Source organism: Colossoma macropomum, unplaced genomic scaffold, assembly GCF_904425465.1.
Source record: "Colossoma macropomum unplaced genomic scaffold, Colossoma_macropomum, whole genome shotgun sequence".
NCBI lineage: Eukaryota > Metazoa > Chordata > Actinopteri > Characiformes > Serrasalmidae > Colossoma > Colossoma macropomum.
In genome coordinates this window covers 15,381,909-15,405,791 of record NW_023494790.1, presented here as the reverse complement: position 1 = coordinate 15,405,791, position 23,883 = coordinate 15,381,909, and the positions used below count along the sequence as shown (strand labels likewise).

Sequence of the window (23,883 nt, the reverse complement as noted above, 5' to 3'; positions counted from 1 at the left end):
AGCGTCAAAGATTTTTAGCTTTCAGCAGTAAATTGTAAGCATATAGCAATATGTGTATGATCATAAAACACATTTTCTGTTCATTTGAGGGGAGCTTTTACAAAAAATAAATAAATAAAATAAAAATGTACATTTATTTCATGCAGTTACTGAATAATTTGCCTTACAATTTGGTCATGTAAATTCAGATGGAAAAACCAAAATACACCCTGGAGAATAAGACGTTAACATAACAGCAAGATCAAAAAAGGACATATCATTAGGTCAGAAACATATACATCTAAAACTGATCTGCCACATATGAATGGAGTGAATAGAGCAGCTGTGTTTGTGAACAAATGCTGTCTCCTTGACTGAAGGCTATGGTACAGTCTTTCTGCATCCATTTCAGGGAATCATGGTAGTTTTGTTTGCTGTGTGCAAGAACATGATTAACATCCTTGAGTCCAACACTTGATAAACTTTCACGTGCTGACACTTATCATACAGAAGCAAACTGCTGCATGGTAAGAGATTCTCACTGCTGATATCTGTGGCAAGTCCACTGCATGTCAAGGTGCTTATAATGTAGTATAGAGGTATACTTACAGAGAGGGCCACTGAGATCCTGATGTTCCTTCTGAGTCACCAGTTCATTTACATTCATGGTCCCACAGTAACCAGCGTGACCTGCAGAAAAACAGGACAACACAATATCTCAAATCATTCTGTTTTCTCAATTCAGTCTGTTTGCCTTCCTCTTATCCATGTGATCAGAGCTCAGGATGTGCAGAAGTGGACAGAGAAGGGCAGAATTTGCATGTAACCAAGGTAATTCCAACAGAAGAGGGGTCCATTTGGTTATGTGTAATACGTCAAGCTCAGTAAGAGCAACACAAAGTGCTGCAACAGAAAGGGTTAAACTGTGGTGGACACAGTGAAACAGTAGCTGATAAGCAAAAAAACTGCAGAAGAGAGGTCAGATCTGAAGTGCTCTGCTAAATGTGTGAGGTTAATAGGAGACAGAGGATGTGACTCAGCAGGTTCTGAGGGTGATGTGGATTCACACCGCAGTCAGCAAAACCTCAAAAACCACAAACACCAACACCTCAAGTGGGAAGACAGGTTTCAGTACAGAGTCAGATGAAAAGAAACAGGCCAGGAGACACTGGCAGGAGACACTTTAGCCAGGAAAGAACACAACAGATGACTCAGATTCTTAGAAATACAAATTTAGAACACAATGCTGATTCGGCACCCAGTCGCATCTAAGAAACCTCATCAATCTTTGCATTTTGTGAAATAAAAGAAACAAGTAGGTAGGCAGTAACTAAGGCCCAACCAATGTATCGTTTGCTCAACAGAACAAAACCAGTGGAAAACATTTCGTTAAACAATTCTTTGGGGAGTATTTGACGTACATCTCCACCATTAACGCATTTACAAAACGCATTTTATGCCAAGAGCTTATCTAAAAAAAACTATCATGAGACAATTTCCCATTCATCAGAAAGCATATTCATAATCATTTAATGCAATTACTTTGTGAGAAAGCTTTTAGAGGCTTTAAACCCTTCCTATGACCACTACTGTAAATAAATCTGACTGAAGGATCTCTAAACAGCGCATTTCACGTTAAATCAGTCTAAATTACGTCTTAATGATTAAAATGGTGGGATTCCCCTTTAAGTGGAAGTGATAACATGCTTTAAAATTGCCCTTGTAGTCAGGTTTCTATCAAGCCTTCAAATTAAACTCAGATAACTGAACATTTACTGAAATAATGTAATGTAAAATGATGCAAATTAGTTTTGCAGCTGTAAAACATTTCGCTGTTTGAATAAATCCTCGTTTCTCCAAAATGAGAACTTTACAGAAGAAAGAAAGAAACATACTTTACTTTTACTGTAACTGTAAGTCAACGGAACCAGACATTTTTCCAAGGCATTCTGGGCCATTTCTTTTGGTCTGTTCATCATGAAATTTACACACAATGCAAAGGGCAACATTTTTTTTCAATTATGTCAAAAACTGAAAAACAACAAAAAAGGAGATACAAAGTTTTGTTCCGACAGCAGTGTTTTAAAAACATGACTTCTACTGAGAAATCTTTGAACTTCTCGTTGCTGTTTTGTTTAATTTTATGAAACTTCACTAGAATCTTCACTAATCAGCTACAGGCACTTTATGTCCGTTAAGTGTTTAATATCACCTTAATGCTTTTTTCCTTCGATGAGATAAAAATACATTTGATGCATCGTATCAGTCAACTGGTATTTGCTAATTTGTCATGTTTCGCAACCATAGCCAGTGATAAATGTGATAAATGTGATAAATGCATTTCCATCACAGTTTATGGCATTTCTTTTCAAGAGAAAAAAATCATCAACCTCACGCGAGCATACAAGCAGTTTAGTGAATGTGGTGATTTTATTTGATATTTGCTGTTTCTATTATTTGTTATGTCAAAGTTTGCATAAAAATGCACAGATGGAAACCTAGCTACTGTAAGAGCTCATGTTATTTAACTGCTTTCAGGTTACGTTTTAAGGTAAGATAAGTAGAATGCATTAAAGACCTTGTTCTTAATCATAATGTTTTTTTAACTCTAGCACACAGAAAGTCACATATGTGACAAAAGGAAGTATTACCAGTTAAATCAAAACTCTATTGCCTATATAAGTTTTTAGAATTTTTAACTTCTTAAAATTGGTATTGGTAATTATATTCATTTATTTGTATATATATTTTTTTAACATTTTAACATCAGTTGAGCCCCTTACAGCAGTATTCAAGCCTCCACTAGTACCTCCATTAGCACTGACACTGCTGGCTCCCCTTAGCCCAGCAGACCGAGTCAGCAGTGTGAGGGCTGCTGCTGAGAAGCTGGCCACCTTCTTGCACAAACTCGCACACCAGTCTGTCACTGACCACAGCAGGGCTGTAGAGAGATGAAGGTTAGTACACAGATACAAATAACCAACACAATAAGCATTTTCATTTTCAACATTAATACTGCTGGCGCCAGGAACATAACAGCTGAGTACAGAGAGTCTCAATAAACTTATTATAAAGAAAATGCTGATGTTAGGAGTAAAAGTCTTAAAGAAAGTTGTTTGGTCACATTGTGAGAGTGAAAGCCTCAGGAGCTCCCTCTTCTCTGGCTGATTTGCATGCAGTGTGAACCTCAGCCTATAGTGCTGATAAAAACAGAATTCACATCAAGACTCATTAACTCACAACAATCCACTAATTTTATTTTAATTTAATTACATTTTGGAGTATAGTTCTAGAGATATGCACTTGTTTTACTCTAGAACCTACAAAGCATTATTCCTACATGTCCCAGAGTTTCTTTGCATCATTTCAGTTGTGGGTATAGCTATATTTGCAACTCGCTGCCACTTGACCCAAAACAGCTCATCTACCACTAGTTTAGTGATCAAGAATTTTCTGTGGAATTTAACGTCCGGGTCAGTCAAAATTTTGACTTGTGCTGCTGTCACTGGCTTTACTGCTATCAATAACAAGATTACAGAAACGTCCTGTCTAAGTTAAGATCTGACAAGATCAAGATAAGATTTTTCACAAATTTCTATTACCAAAGCAAATTTTATCTTAGAATATTCAAGTTCTCTCAATACTAAACTACTCAATCGAGGTTGATAACAGACGTCTGTTTCCAAGCATTCAGCAATACATAGACATGTAAAATGTAAAAACATACTCAAAATAAAGTTGTGTTAAAATCTCCATCATTTCTCAAACTTTTTTTAAAAAACGTTTTGTTGTATTGATGCTTCGAAATTCAATGTTTTATCTTCCACCTCCATCAAGTCTTCAACCGTAAACACATAGCTATACTCCAAACTGAAAATATATATAGTCTGCTCCAAAAACTACTGGGGAGGGGGATGGGCTAGTGAATCGGAGAGGACAGACTGCGCACATCACGCCATCATGGAGATTACTAGGACCAGAGACCAATGGTGTCCTTGCTTCTTTTTGTAATGGAAGACCATGATGCAGCACCTTCCAAATTGAAAAAAGCCGAAAGTGACTTTTCACATTTCAGTTATATGGCATTACAGTAAACCTACTAATGACCACTTGTTCTTTAGGTCCTATACAGCATAAGCACAACTTTTATCTCACTCTGTTTTCCTAGTGAGAGAGAAAGAATGCAGAAGGTCAGAAGCACCACCAGGTGTTTTAAAAAATTATTAATTGCACCAGAAAAAAAGGGGATAAGGATAAAACACAGCAAGGCAGCAGGTGTTGAGTTGAGAAGCAGGCAAAAAGACAGTACCTTTGCCCTGTTGATCAGTCTTCGGCAGAATGCTCTGCATTAGCAGGGCAAAGACAAAAACTACAGAGGCAGCAGCTTTCCTGCTGTAATGCAGGCAGGCCTCAAAGAGCAGTCTCAGCAGACCTAAAGATAAACCAGACTCCTATAAAACACATGGAGCTGCACATGATCCACAATGGCCTTTAAGAACACAACACAAACACTGCCACATAACATAAGACTTGCATTTTTAAGGAAAAAAAAGAAAATCAATTCAAATATATATTGTTGAAGAACTGGCAAAGATTCATCGTGAGTTTGCCTGATGGCACATACTCCCTGCCATATAATGTTCACATAACATTTTTAAAAGAAGTCTTTTTAAACAACTTCATAGATTTATCTTTTTATAATAAAGTATTTTGGAATGGCTGAATATGGTTTGTTATTGTTCAGTTCAAGAACAATTCCACCAATTTCTGCATAATTAAATCATTAAGATGTAAACAGTCTTACAGAGTGGTTTAATGGAGAATCCAACATTCTAGAGAGTCATAATTGTTCACAGTAGTGGTGACGGGAACCAGAAGTCTGAGATGTTTAATGCCTCTAAAAGCAACATCACAAAGTTATCCTACAAAATGATTGTGAATATGCTGCCTAGTCCTTGTTTTTAAGGTAGGTTTCAGTCTAAAAAGTAATAAAAGCCATTTAATTGCAGAGAGGTACATGCAAGACGTTACAATGCAAAATAATACCTAAAAATAACTTTTACCCCCTCAGATTTACCATTGCTTTACCGTTATCAACATTACACACGAAAACTCATAAGATATATGTAGGTTCTGATTATTTCAGAGCTGCATGGACACACAATCTGATCTTTTCAAATTAGATCTGAGCCACTTTCAAATTAGTGTTGCACCGATACCAATACTGTATCAGTATCGGCGCTGATACTGGCACTTTAACGCAATATATATGACTGATACCACAAAGCAATTTCTGATGCGTGTGCGTGCGCTCCAGTAGACAGAACTTAACATGTCAGCAGGGTAGCAGTAAAAATGCTCATGGCAGAATCTGTAACAGCAGAGAAAAACACGCTTACAGAGCCGCTTACCTGAACGGCTGAGCTGCTCTTTTAGTTATCACTCGCCTGCCGCTGTGTGGTCACTTACAGACTGCGCTAATGTTACTTAGAGAGCCGAAGGAACCGCTGGACTATTGGTGTAACGATAGCATCTAGCCTCGATTTAACCTTTAGCATAGCAGCCCGCTAGCTGGGACTGTGTGTTCAATAGCTCCGTCAGTGGTGCGCCTCCGTCGGTTAGCTGTACCACTCAGCAGCAGGGTCTCGCGGCCTGTCACTGCAACCAAGCCAGAAAAACACTGCAAGTCGCTAATACTGACAGCGTGAATGACTGATATTTCCTGAACTCATAGATGCAGCCAGGTGAACAGGACGCACCTATGAAACAAATGACTTGAGATATTTGTATGTGAAACAACATTCAGTTCTGTTTTTGAGAAATAGAAGCTGCTGTGTGCTGATGTGTAAACACCACAGGTTTATCTGTATACTGCTCAGTTCTGTTTTTAACTGTTCTGCACAATAAAGACGTTTTGCATTTACGTAAATTGTTAAACATGGTTCTTATTTCTAATTATATAATAGTAAATACTAAACAGATACAGTAAATAAACAAAAATAAAAGTTTTCTTAAGCATCTAATAAATATGATCCAACAAGTAAATGCTATCTAGCCATGCAGAGCATGGTTTATTTGTAATGCAGAACATAGATTTTACTGAAATAAAATATTTTTAAAATTTCGCTGTATAAATATCAGGACTTACGCAAGTCAAGACAAAGTTAGTATTGGTATTCAGTATCAGCCGATACTGAAAGGATCAGGTATCAGTATCGGAAGGGAAAAAGTTGTTAGTATTGGTATTCAGTATCAGCCGATACTGAAGGATCAGGTATCAGTATCGGAAGGGAAAAAGTTGTATCGGTGCATCTCTATTTCAAATGTGGTCCTAGATCAAATACAGATCAGATTCAAGGCCATGTAACCTTAGTGAGAATGGTCGGAGTGGAATTTATTTATTTATTTATTTTTTTAAACCAAGCATGCACATCGTTCAGTGTTACCAAGACAGCAAGGCTGAACCTGAAGTTAGAGCCAGTAAACAGTGCAAAAGCTATGCTTTTTTACCTTTGTGTAGCTCTAGTAATGAACAGCTGAGAGCAGTTTAAAGAAAATTATGTTCGCGATGAAGGCTTGTTCTGCTAGTCTGTTGTTCACGATGCACGTGGTTCAAATCACATGACGTTATTGAATAGGATGTGCGTACGCAGGTAATTTCAGGACAGAGGTTTTGTCTGCATTATGACAGATTTACCTAAATAAGCGTAAACCATCATGTTACAAAAAGTCAGAGAAAAAAAAAAATCTGAATCGAGCAATTAGACTTTTAATGTGAGCATAGCCACAACCAGAGACCACTGGTTCCTATAACTACCATTATAGAAGAATGTATTATGTATTATATCATTTGTTTCTCTACACTGCACTGTTTCATGGCTGGTAGAATTACCCTTTCATTCCATTTTTATTGTTTAGCGCTTTCAGTTAAGAGTATTGAATGAATACCAAAATATTCAGTTCATTAAATAATACTGACCTGCCTTGCAACCATGATTATGCTCTTCTACATTAAATTACAACCCTACATAACAATGTCACTCACTGATTGAATCTTTAGACTTGACACAGAACAACTGAATACATAAGAATTCCCAAGTCAGGATGCTGCAATTGGAGAGGAGGTAAGGGATTTCTTCTGGACAAACAGTTTTGTTTTAAATCGTGCAGCTTTGAGGAAAACCCAGAATTATGAAATACCCCTCAGCTGAGATGAAGCAGAAAGAACATCAATATATCCAGGGCAGGGATCTTTCAGAATAAGAATGGAAAACCACCTTTAAATCTAGAGGGCTTTGGGCACAGAGCCGCTTTCACCAAATATAAAACATTTGTCAACTGTCAAACCACATAACCAAGTCCTACGTCTTGGTGAAAGCCCTATTCTGCAAGTCACACAGAATGATTTCTCACCGGATCTGTGTCGACGGCTTTTCTCTCTGCTGTAAACTGTAGTGTAGGGAGAGGAGGCTCCATCTCTGGCATCAATGTGCAGAGCAGAAGTGGAGGAGGAGTAGGAGCAGGAGGAGGAAGAGCAGGGTTTGGAGGTAGAGTAGGCGGGCAGAGCATCTCTATTATCAGAGTGGCCAGCAGTGCAATCTTTGCAGATGTAACCGCTGGTCACAGTGAATGTCTGAGTCTGAGCCATGCTTATATTACTGTTATTCACAGAAGTGAAACTGCGATCCATTCTTAGATTCCGATCTAAAAGGAAAAATGCCAAAGAAAACTGTCAGGCACAAACAGATCCACACCTGAGCAAATGCATCAATCTACACAGTCAGGAAAAACAAACAAACAAAAAAAAATAAATAAAAAAAGAGGAGCGCACAGGTACACTTCTGTCCCCCAAAGTATAAACAATGTAAATGTAACAAGTAACAAACAATGTAACATGGTCCTTAAAGGGCCCATATCATGTGAAGTCAACTTTTCCCACTTTTTTGAAATTGCGTATGCACACATTGTTAGTTTCAAAACATACTATTCACTCCCCAGTGCATACTGTATTGATGGAAACAAACCTGTGAAAACAGCGATAAAATGTAATAGTGTTCGTACTTGTAAAAGAATGCATTTTTGGTTAAAACAAAATTATCTGGTCATTTTCAGACTAGTCTTGTTGTCTATACTTCACACTGTGTAAATAGTTCCCTAGATCACATTTCTATAGATATTTCATCATTAACTGAAGAGATTCCAAGAAAGTCATAATTAAATAGAACTGTAGTGAAATATATTTGTAATAAAAAATAGTTCAGGGCATTCTAAACAGGGAGCCTCTTTCAGTGAATCTCAAAGTAAAAAAAAGCCACGACCTCTATAGGGCACAACAATAAACATAACATTCTTCCAGTAACTGTCAGTCTATTTTTGTACATATTCAAAATACTTGTTGGAAAAAAAAGCCATCAAGTATCATGTACAACATCAGTTTGAGAGATGACATACCTTTGAGATCTCCATCCTCATCCAATCCTAATTTACAAAAAAAAGGAAAACAATATTCATTCAGCAGCTTATCACCATCACCATCATTATCACCATCATCATCATGAGGCACACTGGTGGATATAACTGCAGATAGTCCAGTCTGATGCACTGACCCCAGACGCTGTCAATGAGAGTGCGCTCCTGTATGCATGATTCGTCCAGCAGGGAGGACAGGAGTGAGGCATCGCTGGCAGCACAGCTGTGCAGGCTGCTGTTGTGCGCCTGCAGCACAGAGTTAGACTGGTTCTTCACCGGAGTCTGAAGCAGAGAACCTGAACCAGATGTGGTGTTATGGGACCTCCTGCTCTTCAATGTTCTGAAAGAGACAGAGAGAGAGCCAGACAGAGAATAAATGAAACCAAATAAACTGTTCTCTGCATAAAAAGTATGGGCAAAATTACTTCTGTTTTAGCTACGCCACAGGTGGTGCACCTGATTTCAATTAGACACATCTGAAGAAGTGAGATATAAATATATACATACATAGGAGTGTCTGTGTAAAGCATGTGTTTCTGTGTAAAGCATTTGTCTTGTCTACATTAGCCTCGCAGCTCCTATGCAAAGCTAAAAAAGCAAACTTAAAACTCAAAACAGATCTTTATAACCAGCTTGATTTGGCATAAGAATAAAGTTTTGTGAATTAAATCTTTTGGCCAAATCATTGCTTTAATAAAAAGTAAGAGAACTGAACCTGCAGGGATGAAACCAGTCTAGGTTTTTGGTCCTGCAGGCACAGTCTTTTCAGAAATAAATCCAGCTCACTTGCTCTCCTTGTGAACAGAGCCTCCTGTGCTGTAGGAGATGCTGCGGCTCTGGGAGGAGTCCAGCAGACTGTCATCACGGTAGTGAGAGGTGCTGGCATTCAGCCGTAGGCTGCGTCGTGACATCCTGGGTGAGTCGAACACGGGAGCAAGTTTGTGCTCCCTCTCGTAATCAAGTGCAGATGAAGAGTAGCTGGAGCTGAGAGACACACACACACACACACACACACACACACGCGCACACACGCGCACACACGCGCACACACGCGCACACACGCGCACACACACACACACACACACACACACACACACACACACACACTTAACTTTTTAATAGACTGTAAGGGCTGGTTTTGTGAACATGAATTAGGCCTGGTTGTGAGCTGAAGTACAATGTCAAGGGTGTTCCACCATTAAAAGGCCCATGTAGTATTAGGCCTGACAATTATTACATAGTCGTCTAATTTCAATTATTTGAGATGAGTTATTTAAGCTTGCAGCAATCATTCTGCACAGTTGTGAGATTCAGTCATATTATACCACAACAAACAAAACGTGAATTGCGTGTGGCGGGTTTAGGCAAATAAATGTAATAAAAAAAAAAAAGTAAATGAATTCACTGAGACATTATGGGGCGCAACATACATACGAAAACAAAAATGTTGTAACTGCTAACTTGGTGCGTTAACATTTTTAAAGGCCAGCACTGCGTAGTTTATTTGTTAGCTATGTAGCTAATTATAACCTTTTAAGTATGTATGCTGGCAGAAGAAGTGTTTTCGGCTTAGATTTTTAAACAAGCAATATGAAGCCTTGTCAGTGTTTGCCAAGTAAACATAGCTAGCAAGTAAGGTGGCCACTTTAAGCTTGTATTTTAATAGTAGCAAACAACGAACAAGAAGAGACAAAATTATTAACTGAATTATTTACGACAATCATCAACTAAAACTTCATGAACATGATGGCCCTATTTAGTATACACTACAATCTTAATCTGAGTTGGGCAAATAAGCCCTACAACTAATAATGTCAAGTCAAGTCAAACACAGAACTATGCTGATTTCTCAAAAGCAGGATACAAACCTTTCATTTTCAACAGCAGAGCCACCATTATTTGGTAGCACGCTTATTTAATGGCAGCACCAGCACTGTATTTGTATGCCAACACAGGACAGCACTACAATTCTCTACAATACAGGCAAGCCTGCAGCCATTCTAACCGACGCAATACATGACAGGAAGCATAGGAGCCAGTATGGCTTTTACTTTACCATAAACAAAGATACACTTGTTGTACAGTCTAAAATACAAATGCTGACAGTATAGTAAACAAAGGAAAAGTAACTGCAGATAAGAAATATTGTTTTTTATTGAATAAATCAACTAAACTAAAATCACCAGGCAACAGATTTATCATTTTAAAGAAATAACTGTTATTCACAGACAGGAGTGTGAAGATGCACATATTTTCAGAGGATCCAATAATTTAGTTTAAAATATGTTTATTCTACAGAGCTCTGATTATATACTACTCAGAGTGGCCTGGCCAATTAACAAAATAAGCCCCTCTAAAGTAGGGGTGGGCAATTTGACAAAACTATCATAAGGCAAGACATTTCACAACACAGTATTATGATATTTAATTTTTCAGTGGTTTGATAAATTAGAACAGGAAATAAAAAGCCCCAGTAAAAATACTTTCAAAAACTGTAAATATGACAATTTAACATTTTACATACTGTACTGCACAAAATTCAATGAAACGTTGGTCAGTCCTCAAGTACTAACAGCAGTCACAACATAGTCAGAAAAGCATACTGTGACTTAATATGACAAATTATCACAATAATAATATCACATTGCCCACCCATGCTCTACAGTTTATAAGTAACACCAAAAACGTTTAGTCTTTCACGTGTGACTATATGCATAGCAGAAGCCCATTCCCCTCTACTCTGATAGGATGTGCACCAGTGCCTAATTTAGATCATTGACAGTGGTTCCAAGGAAAGACAGTAAATGACAGATGCTTTAAAGTCAGGACGCTTTAAGCTTCAGCCCTTATTTACAGACAAGAATGTGTATGTATTCGTGGGAGGGATAAGAGCATGAAGGTGTAAACAAAATAAAAACAAGTTTGCAAAATATAGCCCTGTCAACCACTTAGTGTACTGACACACAGAAGCTGCTTTTTCTCTTTGGCGAATGGCAGTCCTTCTTTGGCTATATAATGAGCAGTACTGAAGGTAATGATCCAGCCAGCCTGTTAATTTGATTTCACCCTGCTAATCAACCCCTGGAGCAAGAAAACGCAGGCTGATGAACCAAAGCCTACACTATCTGTGCTTCTGGCTCTCATCGCACAACTTTCCTGTCAAGTTTAAAATTAGTGGTTACTGAGGTAAATTTTGAAATACAAGTAGTGCCTCTGAAACATTTTGGCTGTTTCCAAGGAACTATGACAAACATGCCTGTCACGATCATGACATTTTAGCTGAAGAATAAATGTAAAAATAATTGCCATCAAAGATTTGACTGTCCATTGTCCCACTACTAAAGTACAAGTCTACACTTTGCAGCTAACAAGAGATGATGATCTGTGCAACAAGTGTCTATGGTTAGAGTCAACCAAAGTCTACATTTTTTTTTTTGAGACTGTGAAAATGTAATGATTCCCTGCAATGTGCAACAAGTGTACAGGTGAACAGAGTCAAAGCTTGCCTTTTTTCTCAAGACTGTGAAAACGTGAGCAAAAAACCCTCCTTCAACACATACATGCTAAAATCAGCATCAGCCATACTAGCTGTCAAATTAACAACCATTTCCCCCAAACATGTTATATCACACAAGTTAGAAGAAATAAGTGATCTCTTACATTTATTCCGTTTACTCTAACTAATGAAAACAATCCGGCTTATATTATGCTTGTTGTGATACAATACAAATGTGAAATCTAATCACTGTGAAAAATAATTGCAGTCAGGTTAAATAAGGTTAAATGTGATTACCTCAAATAACTGTGATCGAGTGATTAGGTAATAAATGTGACAGGCCTAATGACAAATACATGACAATTAGGGCTGGGCAATTAATCGAAAAGTAATCGAAACAGACATTCAGAACCTCTAACCGATGTAATCTTGCCCATGTCAGTTACTTTGATTTTTTACAATTCTGTTACTCCTTACCCTGCTATGTGTGTTTATGTACTGTCCCCTTAAAAACCTACTACCACGCGTGGAAGTTAAGGTTATGTTCACACAGCTGGTAAAAGTGGCCCATTTCCAATTTCTCACCAAATCCGATTTTTCAGTTTGGCTGTGCACAATATCTTTTAAATGTGATCTGTATGCGAAATCAGTCTGAATAGATCAGCTCCTAAACTGACCCGCATGTGTAAAAGAACAATGCTGCTTCACATGGCTCATCCAGAGGTAAACAATCATGACTATCAACGAACGACAGTCGCTTCCGGAGCTTTCAGTTTCATCTTCGCCAGCATCACAGGTGCAATCATGAAGCGCCACTGACTGACAGCTAGGGGTGGGAATCTCTAGGCACCTCACGATTCGATTACGATTCAGAGGGCTGCGATGCAATTATAAAACGATCAATGCATCCTATACAGGATTTTTTCTCACTGTGTGAGGACTTGGTACTTTTAAGTATTTGTAATCATCCATAATGAATTTACTTCCAATATCTTTTATTAATAAAACAAATTGAAGTGATGTGGCAAGTGAACTGTAAGGCTCTCATTCACTGCTCTTGTTTGGAGCACATGAGACACTGGCTGCCACTCATCTATGATAAAATGCGCGATTACGGTGAAATAAGATCCAGTAGCAATGGATGTCCACGCAGCACATGTTACAGCTGTCCTACCTGTTTTCTTGTATATTGTTTTGATTTTGTAACTTCGGTTTTGGTCTCGTTGTAGAGAGTGGGCATCGCTGTGTCATAGAATATTATTATCTATATATAAAATCTCTTCGAGACGGGATGCTGTATCTCGGCTCCAAAGTGTGCAACATAGTGCGAAAGCCCTGGTTCTCAATGACTGACAACTGGCGTGCAGACTGCAGGTCACATAGCAACAAGGTCTTGCCTAGCTAGAGCTAACGAAAAGGCAAAGAGAGAGATATAAGACAAATATGCGGAGGCGAATGGACTTATTCGCATTTATAAGCACCACAGTTGGTTTCCTGGAACATTAAACCTGCAACGAGAAACTGTCAAACACTAAAAAGTTGCGAAGATGAAGTCAGCTTCTTATTCACCAGCTTCTTGTTCAAATTTTCCCGTTCCAGCGTAAATGGTGCCACATTTACATTCTGTAGCAGATAGCCAACAGGCAAGTAATATTTAAACAGGTCTCAAATTCAGACCTTTACAGAAAGAATCACTGTACAATATGGGGGCATAACAATACACAAAATTGATAAAAGTATGTAGTGTTGTTTTTGCACCACAATTTATTACGTTTGACACAAATAATAAATACCAATACACATATTTTCAGGTTTGAGTCAATTTTTGATTCAATTTGATTCTAGATATTAAAAAAAAAAAGCAGAACTTTAATTATATATTACACATAGTGATTGGGTGAAGATAAATAAAGGTTCTCCAACAGAACTTCAATACCTGCAGAGGTGGGGGATCACAATGCTTAGAATTATAATTTCTTAAGACAAAAAGCCCAGCCATTGAAGTGTGAGTCTGTTCATAGCATAAGCCCTGCAAACACTTTTGAACTGAACTAGGCAATTAAAACTCAACATTATTGCAACAAGCTGAACTTCGCATCTTATTCGCCAGATTTCTTACTCTAATCTTCCATTCAACCTTAATGTGGTCAGCACTTGAACACTGACTAAACACGTTTCATTACAAAGTGAGCGTAAGTAAGTCTATTTAATTGGATTTAATGCAGTGCACTTAGTAAACACTGAACTGTATAAATGTCATTATTATAGTATTTTCAGGTTCTATTTTGTCTGTTTCAACTCATTAAATCCATACTGCCTACCCCTTCTATTGATGAATGAATGCTTGCCCTTTGAGTGATAAAAGTCAATGCATTTGCTTTCATAAAAATGGGTTAGAAGTCCCAGTTATTCAAATTGCATTTTCAAATATTTTAATTATCGAATTTTATCTGTTGCAGCTGCAATTTTGGTACATCAGTAGCATTAAATAAAAATATGTAACTTGTATAGTTGTTACAAGCTTTTCTTGTCTGTGTTTATGCTAGCATAGCCATCAAATATGAACTTATACCACCTCTAGCTTGGCACTAACATAACACTGCAAGTTTCCTATATGGAAAATTAGCATTTTGCTATTTGCAACTTTGCTACTTGGATAAACAACAACTACTTAATAGGGCTTTACCAATGCATTGTGATATCGCAATGCAATACTGTGATAATATGCATCATGGAAAATGAACATACTGTTGAAGCCATCTAATGCAACTGCATCATCTGAACACCACAGTTTGGAATGATCAGCACCTCATTCCATCAGTGCCTCCCAGTTCTAACATCGTTAGGAAGTTGTACAGTAACCACTACTGCATTAGAATTTTTCCAGTATCATGAATTGAATCAAATCATGGGCTCATTGTGTTAAATCTCTACTACTTACTGAGTGAAGTCAAGTCTTCTGCATTCTACATCTGGCAGATCTTCATAACCAATTATATCTGGCTCTCAGTGTAAAGAAAAAGCTTATGAACAGACTGAAGTATTTTACGCTCTTGCTAAGATAAGCAGTTGCACTTTATCTTTAACTCGAAATCTGCACTCATTTTCTCAAACATGTACAGTATAGGCTTGAGCATGTTGAAATGAGCTCTCCCTCATGCTGCTCCAAAGTAGGAGAACTAGCAGGGGGGAATCTTCCACACTACAGTGACAATCGCCAACTTCCTCTCTAGATTTGGTAACCATTTCTCCAGTCATACATCTTAGGAACCTGTCCAATTCATTACTTCTCAATTTTAAAATCACTTCTCTAAACAGGCCACACCCCTACATTAGGGCTGAGTGATAAAACGATAACGATAATTATTGTGATATAACTTTTCCTATAGAGCGATACGACATGTTTGATAAATGTTCGATATAATACGCCATTCTCACAGTTCCAGCCTTGGTGGCGTTTTCTACTGCAAGGAAAGCGAAACTACTCCGCTGTTGCCAGGAGAGGGCGCACTTCTGAGTTTTTCAACATGATTTAGAGAGGGAGGGGGCCACAAGTAAGATGAGTCTTTAGGAACGGCTGAAACACGGAGTTAAACATTCCCCGTTTGAGTGGAGCGACCGGCGATCTGTTCTCCTGTGACCGAGCGTGAGTGACGAGATAAGTGGTGTAACTATGCTGTCCTAAAGAGAACTCACCTCTTTCCGTACATCCTAACAAGCTTTAGCAGCTTTAAATCACAATCACAATCCTCACAACTACAGCGCTGTTACAGCACTCAAAAAGTCATATTTGAGTATTAGTGCATTCCCAAGCAACGAAAGTGAAAGAAAGAAGGGGGTTCATGTTCATTACAGCCCCGATTTAAACAAAAGTAAACTGAGGAAGCTGTGAGGCATTGGAGAGCGGGAGAGCGCCATCTTTCCAGGCTAGCTGTTTTTAGCAGCTGGCTAACTTGAAGCAGCGTTCCGTCACTTGCACAACACAGAGAACTGATGATACTGTAGATCAAACAAGACAGAAAAGCACCGCTTTCAGTTTAAACAGACCTCAAGGAGGACTCATTTTGTCTGGTGTTAGATATAGTGAGGTTCACCCCTTAAACTACTACGATAGAATCCAAATGTTCCACTGTTTGGTGAGTGTTTGTCATGTTCCGACCATAAAGCATAGTTTAAAACAGCAATTAACCACCCAGGAGCAAAAATCAGCCTTCAAACTTGAAAGAAATAATAATGTGACATTTATCGCAATATGTATCGATATCGAACGATATGAATTTTGTTTATCGGGATAACATTTTTGGCCATATTGCCCAGTTCTACCTTACATCCACTGAAAATTTGAATGAGGGCATACATCAATTAAGTATTTGGCACTGGAGGGTGTATAATGTTTGTGCAATGCTCCTAACTGGTCGCCACAGAGGAATTAAAGCACACTTTCAAAGCGCCATATTTTTACAACTGTGAGGTGTGTGTTGAATCACACTGTATGCTCAGAAAAGCATATTCTAATGCACTGTAGCAGAATTTGTCACAGTAATGATACGTGATCACACTGCTCACCTGTAGAATACAGCAATTCTATCTGTCCTCAGATTTGGGTTCTAGCATTATCTTAGTTCAAGCCATGCCATATGCACTTGATGATAAGAGTACACAATCTGAAATAGTTTAATCTCCCTAAATAAAGGCTAAAGACAGAGAGGTGGCTGTTGTATTCCAGCACAGGATAGGCACACAATAGGAGAAGATGAACAGCAATGAAAATGACAGGAAAACCAAACAAAAGGGGAATACGCTCAGTTCCAAACATAGAAAACAGCACCACCCCCACTCCAACAGCCAGAGTTACAGCACAGAAGTAAAAAGGGGTGGGGCATTTTCCACACGCTGTGCCTGGCTATAATTTCTAGAGGACTGAATCCTCCAATGAGGAAGAACAAAAAAAGAAAGAAACACCAACAGCCATCTCTCTGGAAACAATCCCAGCATTCATGCGGCTGAACTTTGGAGCTGATCTCATTGCGACAGGCCTACTACATTTGTGTAGGCCGTTCAAGACAGCTGAATACAAGCTGAGCACTGGCAAGCATGGTATAAACAGTAACTTCTCGGTCTGTTGCAGGATAAACTGTCAGGTTTGAAGCCTGGGAGGCCTTTTTTCCTGTTTACAATATGAAACCCTGGCGCTAACTAAGAAGATAACACACTCTAACCTGCACATTCTGATAAGAACAAAACAAAAGTAATACACACAGCAGAGTCCAACCCCAGCTCTCCAGATCCCACCTGTCGTCAAGGCTCATGCCACAGACAGCTCTTGCAGACACACATTACTTTATACACGCATTGGTCCCACGCACACACTCTCCCTGCATAGCTCATCAGTAGATCAGAGTGGGCTTAGGGGGAGGGAAATCAGGGCTTTACTTTACTTACTTAGTTCACTTCCTGTTGGAGACACTGCAGCCACTTAATGGCTCAGCCCACTCCCTCCCTACCTCAGGACTCACTGCACCTCTGACCTTTTTTTTTATTCCTCAGTTGCTACTTATCCTCATTACTCTCTCTCTGAAAATAAGACACTGACCTTTATTACGCAAACCTTTGGACACCAGGAAGATTTAATCTGCCCTGAAAGAGACATAAAAGTTGGGCTGTCAGAACTGTTTTTAATTTTAGTTGGCATGTGCTGCCATTTTTTCAGGGCATAAATAAATGTAAGCCAGCTAAATAATTCTTGCTTTTATTTATTTATAAAAAAAGGACAGGAAAAAACTTCTGGCTAAAAAAAAATAAGCCCAAAAGGGTGTCAAAAAAAAAATCTGAATCAGAAACAGCCACAAAACATAGCCGCAAGTGTCAATTAGCAGGTTCAAGCACACAACAGCAGTATGAGCCCTTCTGCAGTTTTAGCCCATTAGGCCTAACAAGGCCTCATCCTGTTTGGGCCTTATTTGTAGGAAGGGTGAACAGAACTAAAAGGAAGTCAGTTCATCAAAAGGCTTTCAGTTGCCATAAACAACAAGCATACAAGTCTTTAAACATAATATAGGTTTACACTGATATGTACTGATCTATACTGGTTTGTAGAACATCCAAGAGATTGTCAACATAGATGTCAAAACTACATGACTAATGGGAACATTTCTCACATAGTTGCATTTGAAAAGAGGTTTGGTTCTACATATTTAACCCTTTGATTTGACGTATGCCATAATTGCTGCACAGTGATCACAGAAATGAAATAAACTATGACAAGGGGGCTGGAACAGCTGTATGTGGACATGCAGCAAGTCCTACACAAAGCGTCAACCTTGGACCCCAGATTCAAAAAGCTGCCTTTTTTGGGTGAAGAGGAGAGAGATGCAACTTTCCAGTATCTTATCCAAGAGGCATCATGGCTGATGGACCAGAAAGTTAATATCTTTGTCTATTTATAGTGCTATATTTAAAATCATAAAAAATACATTACTGCCTCTACATTTGCCAGAATGAGTGTGTGTATGTATGTGTCTACAGGATAACAGTGATACAGGGTGAAGAAACACCTCCCTCATCTCGTGACCCGACTACTAATACTCAAGTTAAACCACTGAAAGTGTGTATTGTTTGGTTTTGTTTTTTTAATTGAACATGCACTTGATTAAAAAAATAGTTATTTTGTCCAGCATAACTGTTCTGTTTGCATCACTCTAGAATATGTTCCTGCTCTCAAGAAGTCAAAGACACTAGAATTTCTTTTTGGTGATGCATTCTGCACTGTGGACCCTAGCCAAACGATCAAAACCTCCAGAGAGCTAGCCCAAGCTGAAATTGTAAAGTACAGAGAGACTGCATCTTGGAACCTAAGTCCGAAGGTGTTAGAGTGTTGGAAAACTCATCAGTCCCCCAGTCATCAGTTTCCTCTCCTGGCGTTCCTGGTACAAGCGTACCTTCTGAGCGTGTTTGTAGCACCGCAGGTGACATTGTCCGTTCTGAGCACAGTGTTCTGTCTCCTGAACATGTTGATCAGCTGTTTTTTCTAAAGACAAACCTCTCAAAGAAGACCACTGAAAGACTTGCTTTGCTGTAGAGATTACACTGTGCAGTCACTCTTGGTTAGCCTGTCCACGCATATCCAATAGATTTCCAGTTTATTTTAGGTTATTTCACTTTTTTCTTACTTGAATCTTATTGTGTTTTTTGATATACAAGTCATTTATGCTACTGCACTTTTCAATGGTATCCTTGGGTAAAATGTCACTTACTACTACTAAACAATAGTAGTAAGCAAAGTAGCTTTTCTGCTGTAGAGATTTGCAGTAAAACTCCTCTTTGTTTAGCCTACCTCATTTTGCAATGATAATGGCACTTGTTTACAGTATCTATTTATTGTTACGTTGTTTTCTGCTTATGACTGCTGTATTTGACATTTAATAATAAAACGGTCAAATAATATTTTGTCTGCATTTGTGAGTTCACAGAAATATAACAGATTGTGTGGAATCGCATCGAAAACAGTACCGAACTGAATCGTATCGTGGCAAATTTCAAAGTATCAAAAATTACCATATGGTTGGCTAAAAGAATCGATGTAAGATCGAAATGGACACCCCTAGTAATTACATAGTTGTTCAAGTGAGTGAACTGAATCACATGGCACCAATTGTTTATCTGTCGACCTTGTAATAACAATGTAATAGCATTTTATTGATTTTAAAGTGTTTTTGAGTGCTAAAGCACCCCCCCTAAGGGCCAATCTGGACCACATTTTGCAGAACCCATCAGTCTGAATTACCATGGCTGCAGGGATGAACAGGATGGAGCAACACCACGGTGAATGAAAAAGTCAACATTTTTTTTTGATAATTATTTACCTAGAGAGGCCAGAGAGTATTTCTAGACCAATTTTGAAAAGTTTGGATCAAAATCTAGAGACTAATTCCCAAGTTATGGTTTTCAAACCGTTAAGGATGACAAAAAAATATGCATGTTTGTAGTAAACTTGCAATGGGAAAATTGTTTGGCACACTGAGCTACATCATATAGATTTTTTGACAAAATTAGTAATAATATATTAATAACACGTAATAATTCATTAATGGCCAAATCTGTTGAAACGTCACTGGTTGTTAGAATTTGGCTAAATATAGACACCATTCAAGTTTCATGGTGAAAAACCTGTTAAATGCTGATTAGCCGATGGCGACCATAAATTTTAATGGTATCAAACTGCCCTCATAGATTCCCTTATAGTCTGTCTAGTAGATGCTGCATGCAAAGTTTCAGCTTGATCGGATGTACGGATGCTGAAACAGCTATGTAGCATTTACTCCGCCCCCTAATGACGTATGTGCACAAAAATCCATTGGCTACCTCAGAATCTTCTATTGAATAAGCCAGTAAAGTTTCAATTTTTTGGGTGAAGGATTCTTGAGTTATAGAACTTTAAATTAATTATGAATTATTTAGAATTTTTCCAGAAAGGTTCATTAGCATGTGGCAGCCATACTGTTTTCATTTTTTGACACCAATTACATGAGGATTGGGTGAAAACTGTAGGACTAGTTTGCAAAAGTAGGTTTCGCTCATTATGCAAATTTGCAAAAAAAACTTTGGGGGCGGAGCTAAATAGACGAAATTGCAAAGTTGTTTATTTTGACCCAAGGAATCAATAAAAAATTGATTTGGTCTCTAAAAATTTTGATTTTCAGAGTTATATGGCAAAACGCATTTTTTTTCTGCGCAATAGCGCCCCCTTTAGGCCAACTGGGCTCATGTCATGCGCCTGAGTAGCGGGAGGGACTACTACTTACTGACCAAGTTTCATGTCTCTAGGACTTATGGTTTGGTCTGGGCGATTTGTTTTAGGGCAGAAAAATAATTTAAAAAATCTTGACAATTCCAATAGGGTTCAATGCACTGCATACTTGATCCCTAAAAACTATTATATACAGTTAAAATATAAAATGTATATACAGGTTCCCCTACTACAACAGAGTAAACAGCACAAAACAACAAGAAACAAAGGATCAGAACCGACTTTTTTTTTTACTCAATACCTGATGCATTAAATTACATCAGGATCAGACATCCTTAAACATGTCTAATAGTAATAAAGGACATACAATAAGACATTTTGCGATCCTATTATTTTTTTTTTTAATCTATTTTAAGATTTTTTTTTTTAACTGGTGACCATCAGTGCACCTCCTATCAGAGTAAAGTTCAATGTGAGAACCAAACCAATCGATTTTGTTTTTAATAATAGCGCTGCAGAATAAAGACATTTTTCAACATGCAGAATATCAAAAATTTCATTCAATAAGCAGATCACCAGTAAGCATCAGTAAGCATGCAGGCAAATATTAACGTATAAATACAAGGCACATACTTAGGTAGTTCTTTTTTTGCTGTATCAAAAAACATATTTTCAAATCAAATTTTTAATGTCTGTATATCAGTACCCCACAAAGCGCTTCAAATTCAGACCCTGAATCCAGCTTCTGGTCCTGGATTTTGTAATCATTAGATAGTTAACAGAACAGTTAATGTAACTGATCATTCACCTAGCGCCATGCCTACCGGTGAATACAAAATCCAGGGCCGGACACTAGATTTGGGGTCCAGATTTCAAGCCCTCTGCCTTAATACAGAGGCCTAAGCAGTCATGTTCTCTTGCAGCAAAAAAACAAAAACAAAGAAAAAGGGGAAAAAGGCCGCCACACTAAAAGTGTACTTATTAGAAAAAAGCAACGACTGTTTTTGTAATCCAAACAGACAAGAAGCCAGCAGGCTTTTCTGACTCACTGCTAAAGAAAGAGGGAGTTTGTAATGTCAAATGTGCAACAGGAACAGTCTCATTCCTCAGCCCTGACAACACATGCAAAAGGAACCAGACAAACTGAGCCCCTGTCACTCAAAAATCTCAACACACAGGACTAGTCTCTCCTTATAAGAAAGCATTAATTACATTTGTGGTCCCAAAACAATAAATAAATAAATAAATACATAAATAAATAAATAAATAACACACCAAAAGTCTAATACTAAATAATGGTACTGCTGCACAATATATTATGAATATATGCAGATACAGTGCTGTGCAAGAGACAGAAAGCATTAAATACAAGTTTTTCATTTTTCAAGGCATATGCATGGAACCTAAGCTCCTGAGAAAAAAAAGGAAGGGAATGTGAAAGAAAGAGATGAAACGGTTACTGGTTTCACGGTAAACCGCGGTAAAATTAATGACGGTTAGTAGTACCGTTTGAACTTTAAAGTATCGTTAAAACCGCGGTCGATTACCACGGTGTGAAAAACTCGCTGTACAGAGTCAAACAAAGGCAGAATCATCTCTCAGACGCAGCTCTGTGTGTGTGTGTGTGTGTGTGTGCGTGTGTGTGTGTGTAGAGGGGAAGGGGGAGAGAGAGAGAGGGAGTGGGAGAGAGGGGAGAATATGGCGGAATGTAGTGACAGAGATTCTGAGATATTTCAGCCTTCTAAGAAGACCAAGTCTTAGAGAATGCAAGGTTAACTTTAACGCAGAAGTCCGTGGGGACTTCGAAATAGAAGAAATGTCATGGTTTGTGTGGTTTAACTTGTGTTTATGGTTCGTTAATAATATAAAATTAAGCTTTTAGCGTCCAAAACCCAATCGGTGAATCAACTGTGAATCGAAACTAAAGCTTTTAACACATTTCTGTGGAGCAGAGTCTCCAAAATGAGCTCTGAGTTAACAGTCACACAAGCTCTGGAACGAGACGCTGCAGAAGTTCAATCTGCACAGCTCCCCTTTCTCGTCTCGCTTGCAGTGTTTACTCTCTGAGAGGAGAATAACACCGTCTCAAATCACTCAGTGTCCCCTACATAGTGCGCTACTGTTCAAACAAACACGATCATCATTAACAAGCAGCTGAGTTTTAAATAGGGAGTTTGTAACCTGTTGTTAATACATTGTTATTGTGAACATTTCACGCACTCTTTGGGTGAAGGATTTGCTATTTCATGATCCACGAAGTGCACTACATAGGGAAGATAGTGTGCTTTGAGACGGGACCTCGCGCGAGTAAACGCTGTGTGCTGATTTTGGGGGAAAAGCAGAGTTTCAGAGATTAAACTTTAGGGTATTTCTGCCGCAGCTCAGATGCGCGTTAATTTTAAGTTATGTTTTAGTTTTAAAATGCTTTTAGAGAAGCAGCTCCACAGGTGAAGACACACTGTGTGAGTTCTACACTGTCTGCAGCTCACAGCGCGGTCACGCAGTTCCTCTGTGATTTTGGCTGTTTTTCTTAGTGCACTGTATTGATTAGGGGTACAGCGCCATAACGGCACAATAATGCTGCAGTTGCAGTTCGGACAGAAATCCCCCGAGTGCAGCACTTTTTAGAAGTAGTCATTTTCCATTAAGACCCACCTCATAATAATAATAATAGTAATAACAGTAATAATAATAATACATGTGCTATTCTTTTGTTTACAGAGTATTACAAGTATTGTAAGTAATACAAAAGTAATACTACAAATGCATTGACTATATTTTTTTAATGTTTATTCAAACAAAAAAGTGCATATTGCTGCCAGTTCTATTTGTGTTAATATAAAAGTTGGTGAAACAAGTTTCAATTTTGGGAATCAGTATTTATTTATTTATTTATTTATTTTACTTTTCAACACATTTGAACAATATCGCGATAATACCGATAATCGTGATAATTTTGGTCATGATAATCGTGATATGAAATTTTAATATCATTTCATCTCTAGAAAGAAAACAAAACGAGTTTCAAAAAGTAGAGCCCAACAATTATCAAAAGAAGCTGCTGGTGTTCTCAGAACAGTGGACTGACCACGCCAAAGCCCAGACCTCAACATCACTGAGGGTGTTTGGGACTGCTTGGATCATGAGAAAGTGCAAACTACTTCCAACTTTCGAGGTGTGGAAAAACATTCCT

At 38.2% G+C, this 23,883-nt stretch overlaps 1 protein-coding gene across 13 annotated transcripts in view; it reads right to left on the bottom strand.

Moving 5' to 3' along the window:
* Positions 1–23,883, bottom strand: part of zgc:152977 (SUN domain-containing protein 1) — a 47,071-nt gene that overhangs the window by 17,745 nt on the left and 5,443 nt on the right. For 8 of the 13 annotated variants that reach the window (XM_036572289.1, XM_036572295.1, XM_036572290.1 and 5 more), the window contains 7 exons: positions 9,235–9,432; positions 8,586–8,788; positions 8,431–8,457; positions 7,393–7,683; positions 4,289–4,411; positions 2,789–2,920; positions 589–669 (listed from right to left, as the gene is read on the bottom strand). In XM_036572289.1, coding sequence (XP_036428182.1) covers positions 589–669; positions 2,789–2,920; positions 4,289–4,411; positions 7,393–7,683; positions 8,431–8,457; positions 8,586–8,788; positions 9,235–9,432 — 1,055 coding nt within the window. Of the gene's footprint in view, positions 1–588; positions 670–2,788; positions 2,921–4,288; positions 4,412–7,392; positions 7,684–8,430; positions 8,458–8,585; positions 8,789–9,234; positions 9,433–17,203; positions 17,426–23,883 lie in introns of those variants that run through there. The other 5 variants (XM_036572298.1, XM_036572299.1, XM_036572300.1 and 2 more) reach the window with 3 other exon arrangements.